Source organism: Callorhinus ursinus, unplaced genomic scaffold (genome assembly GCF_003265705.2).
Source record: "Callorhinus ursinus isolate GAN/ISIS: 27379988/994484 unplaced genomic scaffold, GSC_fseal_2.0 scaffold9, whole genome shotgun sequence".
NCBI lineage: Eukaryota > Metazoa > Chordata > Mammalia > Carnivora > Otariidae > Callorhinus > Callorhinus ursinus.
This window is the reverse complement of record NW_027397071.1, coordinates 44,112,665-44,126,175: the sequence shown is the minus strand read 5'-3', so window position 1 is coordinate 44,126,175 and position 13,511 is coordinate 44,112,665. Positions and strand designations below refer to the sequence as shown.

General features: G+C 33.7%; 1 protein-coding gene across 4 annotated transcripts in view; it reads right to left on the bottom strand.

Annotated features, from left to right (window-relative positions):
• LRRC40 (leucine rich repeat containing 40) overlaps positions 1-13,511 on the bottom strand; it is a 54,037-nt gene that overhangs the window by 24,278 nt on the left and 16,248 nt on the right. For all 4 annotated transcript variants that reach the window (XM_073896544.1, XM_025871827.2, XM_073896546.1 and 1 more), the window contains exons 4-9: positions 10,999-11,125; positions 7,791-7,914; positions 4,122-4,264; positions 2,527-2,699; positions 650-737; positions 487-532 (exon numbers count right to left, since the gene is read on the bottom strand). In XM_073896544.1, the coding sequence (XP_073752645.1) occupies positions 487-532; positions 650-737; positions 2,527-2,699; positions 4,122-4,264; positions 7,791-7,914; positions 10,999-11,125 (701 nt within the window). The remainder of the gene's footprint in view (positions 1-486; positions 533-649; positions 738-2,526; positions 2,700-4,121; positions 4,265-7,790; positions 7,915-10,998; positions 11,126-13,511) is intronic.

The window sequence follows — 13,511 nt, the reverse complement described above, 5'->3', positions numbered from 1 at the left end:
AATTAAATGTATAGTATCATTTTCTCTTTTGGCACATGTTCATGCTAAATTAACATATCCTGAAAAATGTGTTTTATCTTTATACTTGTCAGAACTTAGCACAACTATGCATGAAGCAGATATTCAAATAACTATTAATATACTTCCCAGTCAATAGCATTCATATACTATACCATAAAAGTCAAGTTTTGCTCTTTTTATCAAAGTTAAAGCACTAAGATGCTTACTGAATCTTATATTTTCCATTTGATACACTGTAACAAAAATCAAAGAAATTAAGGATAAAATATTATTATTGTGAATTTAAGGATGTTTTTATAACTTCAGCATATTTATGACCTATATGGATTCAGAATTAGAACCACACCTGCCAGGGACCATTTCCTCTAATTATTTACACCCAAAATACATGTAAATTTATGTACTGTTAGCACTTCACCGCCTTTCATATTATCCTTCAAAATATAGGAAAAAATAGAAAAGTACCTTTAATCTTGCTTCGCAGATATTTTAAGACTTCTTGGGTTCCTTTCTGAAAAGGTGAAGAGAAGACACATATTCACCAAGATATACCTTGCAGTTTCATAGATTAACATGCATGTTTGAATTTCAAATTTAAAAACCAGAACTGAATTCTAAATATGCTTACATTTATAATTTCTCTTCGTATAGTTCTCAAAGGATTTCCTTCTAGTGCCAGAAATTTCAAATGAAGTTTTCCCAATGAACAGGGTAGACTACAAAAAGATTAAACTGATTTCAGGGAAAACATGAAGAGTAAGTATAATTCAACCAATAGTTGACTATAAAACTAACAACATATGACAAACTATGTATCATATAATAGTGTCAAAGAGAGCTCAGGTAACATAGGCCTAAAGTATCTCCCTTTGAAATGCGGAACATGTTAAAAAAAACAGATTTGTTTTGAAATTCTCATATTGTGATTGCTAAAAAAAAAAAAAATGTGAGCTACAAAACATTTGCTAAGTAAAAATTGTAAAAAGTAAATTTGAATGAATCAATGATTCAAGATAGCCATACTCAAGGATACTAAATGTTTTGATTTTTTTCCTTCAAGTAAGCAAATGAAATTCTTCCCTAATAACCTAATATTATTTAGGTTATTTATTAGTACAAAAACACTCCTATCCCAAAACTACTGTGATCAACCTACAATACCAATTTATTTTTTTTCTATTTTTTTTTTATTAAAGATTTTATTTATTTGACAGACACAATGAGAGAAGGAACACGAGCAGGAGGAGTGGGAGAGGGAGAAGCAGGCTCTCTGCAGAGCAGGGAGCCCGACGCGGGGCTCGATCCCAGGACCCGGGGATCATGACCTGAGCCGAAGGCAGACGCTTAACGACTGAGCCACCCAGGTACATATTTTTTAATGAGATTATAATCAAACTGCTTCTGTTCTTAATCTTTCAGTAGCTCCCCATCTCTTAACGAATGGAACTTACTCTTCACAGGCATAAATGACCTATTCTATATGGCCTCAATTTACCTTCAAGCCCTAAATTCTTACAATCTCTCTAATTGTACCCTATTTACCAGGTCAACTTGATTCCTTGTTCTCTCAATATACCCCTACAATTTCCTGAACTTTCAAGGTTTTCTTTGTGCAGTTTTGCCCCACCAATGAATCATTCTGACCACCGTACATGGGCACTTGCAACTCATGGTCATCCTTTAAAGATCATATGGTGGGACCAGAGTGAGGCATGACCCTGAAGGTGAGTGTGCTCTTAAATTCTGTGCTCTAGGCACTTAACTTGCCTCACCCTAGTCCCAGTCCTAATGATCATCTAAAAACATTTTTTCTGGAGTGCTGGGTGGCTCAGTCAGTTGGGCGTCTGCCTTCGGCTCAGGTCATGATCCCAGGGTTCTGGGATTGAGCCCCACATCAGGCTCTCTTGTCAGCAGGGAGCCTGCTTCTCCCTCCCCTCTCCTTCTGCCTGCTGCTCTGCCTACTTGTGATCTCTCACTCTCTCTGTGTCAAAAAAAAATAAATAAATCTAAAAAAATAAATAAAATACATAAAAACGTTTTTTCTTCTACAAAATCTGCCCTGATTCCTCTCAATAAATTGCTGATACCTCTATTTCCTTTAAGCCCTCAAAGCATTTTATATCTCTCCCATGGCTTTACATTCATTTAATAAATTCAACAAATACTTATCAGGTACCTTCTAAATACCCAGACACTGATCTACGAGTTAGAGATAGAGCAGTGAACAAAACAGATAAAAATCCTGACTTCTTAGTTTATGTTCTAAGTGGATTAGAAACTTATAAAGATATCTGATTCTATCAGTATTTTAAGCTTGCTGCCAAGGACCAAATCTAACCATTCTTTGTAAGTATGCATATGATACTTGTTCAATAAATGTTTAGTGAATTCAATTGAGAAAAAAGATCTCTACATGTTTTTTTTACAAACCTTATTTACTTATTAACTTATGAATTATAAGCAAATGCAGGTATGATTTCTTATTCCTTTGATCTTTAAACTTACCTACTAATATCATTGTTGCTTAGGTCAAGCCTTTCCAAAGACTGTAGTAGTGTAATTTCATCTGGAACAGATTTTAACTTATTATCCCGCAGGTCTAGCACAAGGATAGAAGTCAGATGCTTAAGATGTTCTGGCCCTAATATTTCAATCTGGTTTTCACCTACATGTAATTCCTACAAAACCAAAGATGAATCATATGTATTTCTGTATTCATTTTATATTAGATAATAAAAATAAAATTGAAATCTTAATTTCAAATCACTGAAAAATACATGGAAAAAACGTAAGTTTCTAATTACTAAGGTGCTTAAGTTTTTAATTACAATTAAGCTAAAAATAGTAAAAACAGAACATTTTCAAGGATTTTCTGATAATTTAAAAATAATTAAAGATATAACCTGGCAGAAAGTTCAAAGTTTACAAACTAAAGCACAGAAATGATTTAGTAGTTACATTTATAGAATTAATAAAAATACAAATCCAAGAACGATGCTGATAAAAACGTAAAGTTTAAAAATAAGTTGGAATGAGCATAAAAAGTTATAATCAGTTTGTTGTTATTTCTTTATTTATTTGAGAGAGAGAGAGAGAGAGAGAGCGTGCAAGTGAGCAGGTCAGAGACAGAGGGAAAGAGAAAAACAATCTCCAGGAGACTCAATGCTCTGTGGGGAGCCCTACACAGGGCTCCATCTCACAACCCTGAGATCATAACCTGAGCAGAAACCAAGAGTCAGACAGTTACCCAACTGAGCCACCCAAACACTCTTTATTAGTGATTATTAAATATAGTGATTTCCCATTAACAGAATCTATAATTATCAGATGTATAACTAATCTTTAAATAACTTTTTCAGTTCCTTTTATCACTGCCACCATTCTGTTTAAGAGAAGCTCTTTTAACTCTAACACATAAAAGTATACATGAAGGAAAACAAAGCATGGCAAATTTAAAAGACAATGTTAATGCTATATACTTAAAACCAAAAGAAAGTAATTAATTTTAAACAGACCCAATTATGATCAGGTAAACATGAGCAGTGGCAACTTACAGAATTAGATATATTCCTTCCTAGTACTCCAGGTGTCCTACAGTATGATTCCACCTTACTATGTTAGCCTCATTATCTACCTCTCCAGTTATATACTACTCTCCAGATGAAATGTACAAATTCCTATATTTAAGTGAATTATTTCTTTAAAAAAAAAAATCTACTGCTGGGCACCTGGGTGGCTCAGTCAGTTAAGCATCTGTCTTCAATTCAGGTCATGATCCCAGAGTCCTGGGATCGAGCTCGGCATCAGGCTCCTTGCTCAGCAGGGAATCTGTTTCTCTCTCTCTCTCTCCCTCTGCCCCTCCTCACTGTTTGTTCTCTCTCTCTCAAATAAGTAAATAAAATCTTTAAAAAAAATTTACAAGCTTCTTAAAAAAATCTACTGCTAACAATACCATTAACATAGACTAAAATTCTGAAAAATATAGGAAAAACATTGCACTTATAACTAATACATATTCCCAATGTAAAACAAGATTAAAAATTTCATTTTCATAATTAACTTTTGGAAAATACATAGTTTAATAATCATCTAAATATTACCTTTAATAATCTACAAGAAGGAAATTCTGGTAGAAAACGTAATTTATTCCTCCTCAAATAAAGCAATTCTAGTGACTCCATGTTAGCCAATTCAGGGGGTACAGCTTCCAAGAGATTTGAATTACAATCCAAATGCTTTAATCCTATAATACATAGTAAGTGAAAAACAAAAATATTTTAATAAAGAGAAAAATATTGATCTATAATTGTATATACATTCAAAAAATGTGTACATCATCATGAATTACAAACCCATGCCACTATATACTGCTATAATAATAAAGAATACTAGAATACCACTGAATGAAATAAACATAAACTGAGATTGCTTTTATTAATTATAATTAAAGAGATACAACATTAAAAATGATGTTTAGGGCATCTGGGTGGCTCAGTTGGTTAAGCGACTGCTTTCGGCTCAGGTCGTGATCCTGGAGTCCCGGGATCGAGTCCCATATCAGGCTCCCTGCTCAGCAGGGAGTCTGCTTCTCCCTCTGACCCTACCCCTCTTGGGCTCTCTCTCTTACTCTCTCTCTCTCATAAATAAATAAAATCTTTAAAAAAAATGATGTTTAATAATGGTCCAAGTTATCTTTGTAATGGTAAAAAACAAAATACTCCAGTACTCTGTTAAAGTATTCTAAAATATACAAACTACAGACTATATTATTTCCCTCAGTTATTATACATCTTTATTTTTTTTAAGATTTTATTTATTTAGAGAGAGAGAGAGCAGGGGGAGGGGCAGAGAGAGAGGGAGAAAGAGAATCTCAAGCAGATTCCACAGTGAGCATGGAGCCTGACCCAGCGCTTGATCTCACAACCCTGACATCATGACCTAAGCCGAAATCAAGAGTCAGCCGCTCAACCAACTGAGCCACCCAGGCGCCCCAGTAATTATATATCTTTCAAAAGAAAAAGTTTAAGGTAGTTAAAGACATACATGCATGCATACTAGCTGTATGAATGGATGTCAAATAACTGGCTAGTAGTAGCTTAGACACATGTATTTAAATTTGGCAAGTTGACTTTCTGTCAAAAAGCCTTGGATTTCTATGCTTGTCCCCCTATTCTTCCATCTATCCATACTGCTTCTTTCTCCCTCTGTCTTCTTTCTTTTCTTTTCTTATTTTTGTTTAAATTACATGCTTTCTCTAACATCTTAGCTAACACTATGGACAAGAATGCATACTATAGCTCAAGAAGGATGTTCTTACTCGCAGCATCTCTCTTACCTCCTGGATCTATCTTTCTTAAAAGGGCATATAAGAAAACAAAAATGGAAAAAAGTAAAGGTCTTCCTTCCCTTAGGAATTCAATAAGCAGCTTTCTCCCTAATACATATCACAGATTCTTCTACTTACAATGGCCACCACATATTTTCCACAATTCACTCTCAACCCTCTAGTTCGAATAGGTGATAAACACTTTACAACTTTTTTGCTATACTTTGAGCCTATCAATTTTAACATAATGCAAGACTTGAGTTGATATTGCCTTAGACTGCTTCTTTTAGTATTTAAAGATGCTAACTGCTTTCAAAACAAATGTAATGGTACTACTTTCAACAAATACTATAATAATTTATGTATTACTTGACTAGAGCATTTTTAAAAATGTCACAACTGGGAGCCTGGGTGGCTCAGTCCATTAAGTGTCTGCTTTCGGCTCGGGTCATGATCCCAGGGTTCTGGGATCGAGCCCCTCATCAGGCTCCCAGATCAGCGGGGAGTCTGTTTCTCCCTCTGCCTCTCCCTTTCCCCCTGTTTGTGCTCTCTCTCTCTCGCTCTCAAATAAATAAATAAATATAATCTTTAAACATAATAATAAATAAAAAAATGTCACAATGTGATTCACCTCAAGTCCAGTAAATTCTATAAAGAAAAGTTTGTTTTAAAAGTTAGACACTATAGTTTCACAACTGTTTGCATTTAAGAGCACTGATAATATAAGCAGTGCATAGTGGAAAGAGCAATGGGGATGGAGTTAAGAGGATTCAAGCCTTATAGAACTGTTGTGATTTAAGCCTTGGCTCTATAACAGATAACATAATTTCTTTTTCTTTTTTTAAGATTTTATTTATTTGACAGAGAGAGACACAAGCAGGGGGAGTGGGAGAGGGAGAAGCAGGCTCCCCACTGAGCAGGGAGCCCGATGCGGGGCTCGATCCCAGGACCCTGGGATCATGACCCAAGATGAAGGCAGACGCTTAATGACTGAGCCACCCAGGCGCCCCTATATAACATAATTTCTAAGCGAGGTTTATGAATCTTTAAAATGTAAAAAATATTCATCCCCCTAACTTACACCCTCCTAACATCACAACTTTGTGATGGCAAAACAATATATGTAAAAGCATTTGAGTTATAAAGAACCACACAAATGTTAGATGTTGTTCTTGGCGTCCAGTCCTTAATAGTGAAATAACAACTAAATGTCCTATTGGTGATAGTTTAAAAGTATCACTGTCATAGCTAAAGGAAGAAAGCATCTGATCATTAATTATATAGTATATTTATATATATAAATATATAGTATATTTATACTGCTATAAATTCAAAGTATTTTTCTACTGATTTCCCTCTTTTACCATCTCTCAAGATATGTTCACCCAACTGATGAAAAAAAAAATTGAAGCTTCTTATATATTAAGATAATGTATTTTATGTTTAGCTCTACTTTTTAATACCTTTATTGAAAAATGGCAAAGATAAGCAAAGTCTTAATTACCGGTGTCCCAAGTAAAGGCTCCCCTAAAATATCACTGGATTTATGGAAGATTTAACTTATGTATTCCTATTACAAATGACAAATGACTACTAATTTAAGTAAAACAGCACAATTTTACAAATTTATCTCAAAATGATTTGTAATCAACTATACAAAATCAGTCCTATAACTTCCACAAGATGGAGGTTTAAAAAAATGAAGAGGGCTTATATCTGATTAGCAGAAAAGACTAGATAAGGTAAATAGTGTACAGCTGACACACAGTATGTTCATCAGCCAAGTAATAATAATAGTTTGCTTTTAAACAAAAAAAATCACTATAATGATTTTGCCCTCTAAATCAAGAATTCTAAGATAATTAAGTATAATTATTTAAAAGGTACTGAAATGTGCCTTCAATTTCTTTATCCCTTAACATTAGTTCTAGAATATGTTAAATATGATGGTGATATGGTAAACTCCAATAGAATCACTATTTTAACCTTTAAAAAAAAAAAAAAGATTGACCATTTGGGCAAAACTAGACTATCTCCTGGCATCATTACTTATGGACCACAAGGAGGCTACAGCTATAACATAACCACAAGTAGAATCTCCTATTAAAGGGGAATAACCTTAGTGAATGTTGAATGAATGAAGAGATAACATAGCTCAAAACCCTAATCAATATCTCAGGTATATAATTTTACCATAACTCATAATCATATTTTATTTTCCTCTTTTTAATATGCCAAAATATGCTTTTGGTGGGAACTGTTTAAGAAGTTAACCTAGACAATAATGGTCTGGAGAAAATCTGACTACTTGCTATTATTTGTTTGACCCACATAAAATCTATTATTTTACTTCCCTGTAACTAATAACATTAAAATTTATCTTTCTAAATATAAGTTGCACCAACTTCACATTTATGTATGTTTTAAAATAGAGAAGATTTACTTTTCATTCCACTTATTTCTGCTGGCAAACTCTTCAGTTGATTACTGGAAAGATTGAGCCGCACCAGACTGGAGAGAGAAGAAAAACTAGCAGGAACAGTTGTAAGACGATTGTTGGAAATATCCTTTAGAAGGAGAAAGAATGAATGAATGAATGAATGAATCAATCAATCGATAAATAAATAAATAATTGATCCCTCGAAGGGTTTCCAGAATTTTGAGGAGAATGCAACATAAAGAAAGACTATTTCAAAGGTGATATGTTTTGTAACCCTCATTCACTGACAATTTCACAAGTCTGTCTTTCTTTCACAAGAAAGGAATCAGAATGAATTCTGACTTCAGAAATACTTTACATAAAGGTTTCTGTTATTGCTAAGTCATGCTATATCATGCATCGTTTTTAATTAAAAAATCCATTTGTCCATCTAATATTTATTGAGTACCTAGGATAATTAGGCAAACTGTATAGGTAAACTGTAATATGAAAAGAAAAATGTCTTTGCAAGAGAAAAAAAATCTTGAAAGACAAAAAATAAAGCTGAGAAAATGGACATTTTAATTTTTAAGGAAAAAAATATTTCCTCTCGGTTCTTCTGCAGACCTCAGCAAGTCTGCTTTGACTAAGTGCAGAAGTTTACTCTACTCTCTGCTTTTCCTTTGTTCAAGATTATCTGTTTTTTTAAGTCATTGTTTCTGTTTTTTCTTTAAAACATAAACAGTTAAGAAAGAACTTTTTTTGAAACTCCATTTAAAAGACAATCAGATAACTCTTATGACATCTGAATTCGGTATAAGTACTCCATTAGCTATCAGCAAACTGTTAGGCAGGGCCAGTTGCAACAATGAATAAAAAAAAGTTACTTAAGGGAACTTGTTCTCTGAAGACCCATTTAGTCTAACATTAAACAATTACATTCTGTAACTCTAAATCAATTAAGAAGATGGTAAAAGGTAGAAACACTAGACCAGCTATTTTTTTTATAAAACACAGATACCATTATAAATAACACAAAATTATGTATCATAATCAACAGGAAACAACAATCTACAATTCCAATACTCTAAACACTAAGAATGAACAGATTACTATGAAATAAATACTTTGCAATATCAAAAGTTACTGATACTAAATGCAATGCAGTATTCTGGATTGGATCCTGGAACAAAAAAAAAAGGATATTAGTAGGAAAACTGGGAAAATCTTAATAAAATCCGTAGTGCAGTTAGTAATACTGTACCAGTGTTAATTCTTAGTTTTTCAAATGTCCCATGGGTATGTAAAATCTCAAATTAAAGAAAGCTAGGTGAAGAGTATATGGCAACTCTCTGTATTATCTTTATATTTGTGTAAATCTAAATTTATTTCAAAATAAAAAAGTTAAAAAAGTTTTTGATACAGAAAAGATATTAATTCACAAGTTCTTAAGATATTTTAAAAAACCCAAATCAACAAAATTACTAATAAAGTTAAACATTTAATTATTGCAGGGGCACCTGGGTGGCTCAGTTGGTTAAGCACTGCCTTCAGCTCAGGTCATGGTCCCAGGGTCCTGGGATCGAGCCCCGCATTGGGCTCCCTGCTCAGTGGGAAGCCTGCTTCTCCCTCTCCCACCCCCCCTCCTTGTGTTCTTTCTCTAGCTGTCTCTCTCTCTCTCTGTCAGTTAAATAAGTAAATAAAATCTTTAAAAAAAAAACCATTTAATTATTGCAGTCAATAATTAAATTAGATATAAAATAGAAGTACATTATACATAAATTAATCAGTATTTATGCTGTCATTTCTTCAATATTCATTTAGTACCATTGCTAAGCAGCTTTTATATAACTTAAAGAATTATTACTAGCTTAAATTATTAAACATGCTTATATTTCTAATGTTGTGATATACTGTTGCTCACACTTATGATTTGATACTGAGTCCTTAAGAATACGATTCTCAACTGAAATATCCTTTCATTATGCAAATGACTATCTGGGAACCCATAAAAAGGAAACAACTGGTAACTGCTACAGTTTATTAGGTTTCCTTTCTAATCTAAATACTCTTCTTTTTTTATTTATCAATTGCTATCTTTTACCATTACTTTATAAGAAAATCTGATGGCCCCTTCCTTAGCCATTCATTTTATATACCTATGCTTTTGACTTTCCAAGCCTTACTTCCAATCTGATCAAATTGAAAGACAGATACTGAAAAATGGCTGTGGAGGGTTATAAATGTTGATTTCAAACACTAGAGCAGATGAGGGAAATATCAAGGAGGATGTATTTACAGGAAAAAAAAAATAGAGGTAAAAGAATTAACTTCCCCTTTAATGAGAAATAAACTTTAAGACTAAATTGACGTAAGTTTTTGAAAATATGTAATAGGTAAAACAACAAGAATGTAAGAGGAGATAACTATGTGGAGTAAAGATTATATATTAGAACAAGTAATCTAATCTAGCTAGTCTTTCAGATCAAGTATTTTAGTGGAATCTTACTCCTTCAGGGGTATAATGGGAGAAAAAAAGGGATACACTTTAGAGTCAAACTGACATGTTAAAATCCTGAATTCATTACTTATTAGTTACATGGCTTCAGATAAGATACTTTTTTTTTTTAATAAACCGTAGTTCCATATCTGTATTAGGGGATAAAACTATGTACCTTGCTATATGTAAAGCACAAAGCAATGTGCCTATTATTCTTATTATTCTTAAAATAATATCTGTATTGCTTTATGGGTATCTCTATTTAGGTTGTGACATAGATGGAATGAAAATTTTGTGAGGTAAGGTGGACATTTTGAAAAATAGGGAAGAAAAGGCAGGCCTTAAAGGGACTGTCTGAACACTCAAAGGACAGGAGGGTTATAGGGACAATAAAGAAGGAATGGGTATACAAATGGAAATTCTTATATGCTAAAGACACCTTTCCCCTATTTTGCAAAGCCATAAAATCCTCTGAATAACAGTCATCCTTATCACCCCCTTCCCACACTCTATTCTTAAATTAAAACCTAAGGTGATTTTATAAGAAAAAATAGGAAAAATAAATTTACAATTACTAATTTAGCAATCTAATTGAATGCAGTTTCTGATAATCTAGTCCTATAATCATCTGTCCATGTTTTTCATGATTTCAATCATTACATCCAATTTCTCAGCCTGATGAAAAATCACATCAGCCCCAAATTATATAAAAATTGGAAAATCACAACTTACCAAATCTTCTAAATTGAAAAGTTCAAATCCCTCTGGAATGCAAGTTAGTTCATTATGCTGGAGATATAGACCTTTCAGGTTTCTTAAATTTGTAATTTCTTCAGGAAGTATTTGCAGTTTGTTATGGCTATTGATTGATAAAATAAATGCTGAGTGATTCAGTAACAACATAATAAATATTTGTAAAGGTATTTTTGCTAACCAACTACATGGGCTCATTTTTAAAAATGAAATATGGTTACTAATTCTAAAAACTTATCAAACTTCACATCCTGAAAGTATATAACTCATTAAGATTATAGTCATCTAAAGTAATCAAATTGAGAGTTTCAAAGAAAACAAAGAAGTAAAGGTTTTTATTTTTTTTTTTTTAAAGATTTTTATTTATTTGACAGAGAGAGACACAGCGAGAGAGGGAGCACAAGCAGGGGGAATGGGAGAGGGAGAAACAGGTCTCCCTCCAAGCGGGGAGCCCGATGTGGGGCTCGATCCCAGGACCTGGGACCATGACCTGATCCGAAGGCAGATGTTTAACGACTGAGCCACCCAGGTGCCCCAAGAAATAAAGGTTTTTAACCAAATAATTTGTGAACTTTTGATTGCTTCCTTATAACCTACTCTTGATTTTATACGCAATGTGAGAGGATACATTGGACTCTTAATTTTTCATACTCTATCTGAATTTTATTTTTTTTAAAGATTTTATTTATTTGAGAGAGAGAGAGAGAGAGAGAGTAGTGCTCATGTGAGCACAAGTTGGGGGAGGGGCAGAGGGAGAAGGAGAAGCAGGCTCACCAATGAGCAGGGAGCCCAAAGCAGGGCTCGATCCCAGGACCCCAAGATCATCACCTGAGCCAAAGTCAGACACTTAACCCGACTAAGCTACCCAGGTGCCCCTGTATCTGGATTTTAGGATTCTGACAGAGATATGGGCACATATACACTACAATGGAGTCACAGCTTCTATGGGGAATATGTTTCTAAGCTAGCACTCAAGACAAAAATAGCTATTTCTGTTTAAGGGCCTGGTATGTCCAGCTGATTGTAATGTGCAACTCCACTCTTCTTTGTACTTAGTTTTACCTTCAGCTCAGTCCTTCTGTAGAGGTACTTGGTTTATTTTTAGAAGTCCCAAGTCGCTGAAGATGATACACTCCCTTATAATTAAGAGATGACCTGATTTAATTTATTCCCAGATTTACCTCAACTATTCACTTAGGAATTCCATTCTATTTTCATGCCATCTACAATTACTTAACAAATAGGGTGAAATGAGAAATATAATGGGGTAAAAATAACCTTAAATTATATAAAAATAAAACTAGTTGGAACAAAAATACCAAAAGATGTCTTCTAAAATAAATAAAAACCACTAAAAAATTGTCAAAAATTGGTTATTATTGTTGGTCACTTAACTGAAATCTTTGTAGATTTCACAGGGATGTAGTTGGGCAGAGATGTAATTCTAGCTACATATTTCCTCCATTCCTCTCCCCATCTATTTCCTCCATCCTAACACTTATACTCGGAAGTGTTGGAAGCTAAAGCTAAAGCCAAAGCCATACCCAATCCATACTCCCTCATATATTCTCTCAACCCTCCCCATTCTTGCCTTTGCAGGCCACATCCTGCCTTGGACTTGATGGGGAACAGGTTCTGATGTAGCTCTCAACAACTAGCACCTTTTATGTATAGATATTTTTGTTGATTTGTTGTAATTTTTTCAATAGATGAGGACTGTAACTTAAGGAAACGTTTTCCCTCAAAGCAATTAATTTACCCACAGAATACTGAGACTTGATTATGCTTTGTTAGATAGATCTGTAACCATACCAATTTTATGAACCACAGTTTTTCAAACTATGTTTTGAACACTTAATAAACCTTTTTATTTTATCTCCTAAATGAAATCTTCCCAAAATCCCTTTCCCCTAATCTGCACATAGATAATACACATAAGGTACTTATTTCCTGGAAGTCTAGATGTGTATTAAAGGTCAAATAAAGTTAGCCAGAGCCTTAGCCACCTGGCTTCCCACATACCTATCAACAAGGACCAGAAACATATCTGTAGAACTCCAGGAGTCCTCAGAAAAGTTTAAAAGCTACTAATACTAAAACCATGACATTTTTCATCATTAATGAAAGAATTATTTCAAATTTTTTCCTATTGCTTAACCTAGATATTTTTTTTAGAATATAAAAGTAACTTAAAACCTGAGATATCAACAAAAAGCTTACTAAAATAACCAGTAAAAATTGCTACATAAAAATAAAACAAAAAGAGGACACATGGGTGGTTCAGTTAGTTAAGCATCTGCTTTTGGCTCAGGTCATTATCCCAGGGTCCTCGTATTGAGTCCAAGGTCCTCAGGCTCCCTGCTCAACAGGGAGTCTGCTTGTCCCTCCCTCTCTGCCCCCCTGCCCACTTGTGCTCTCTCTCTCAAATAAATAAAATCTTTTTAAAAATTAAATAAACAAATAAAATAAAACAAAAAGTACTTAAAAAAATC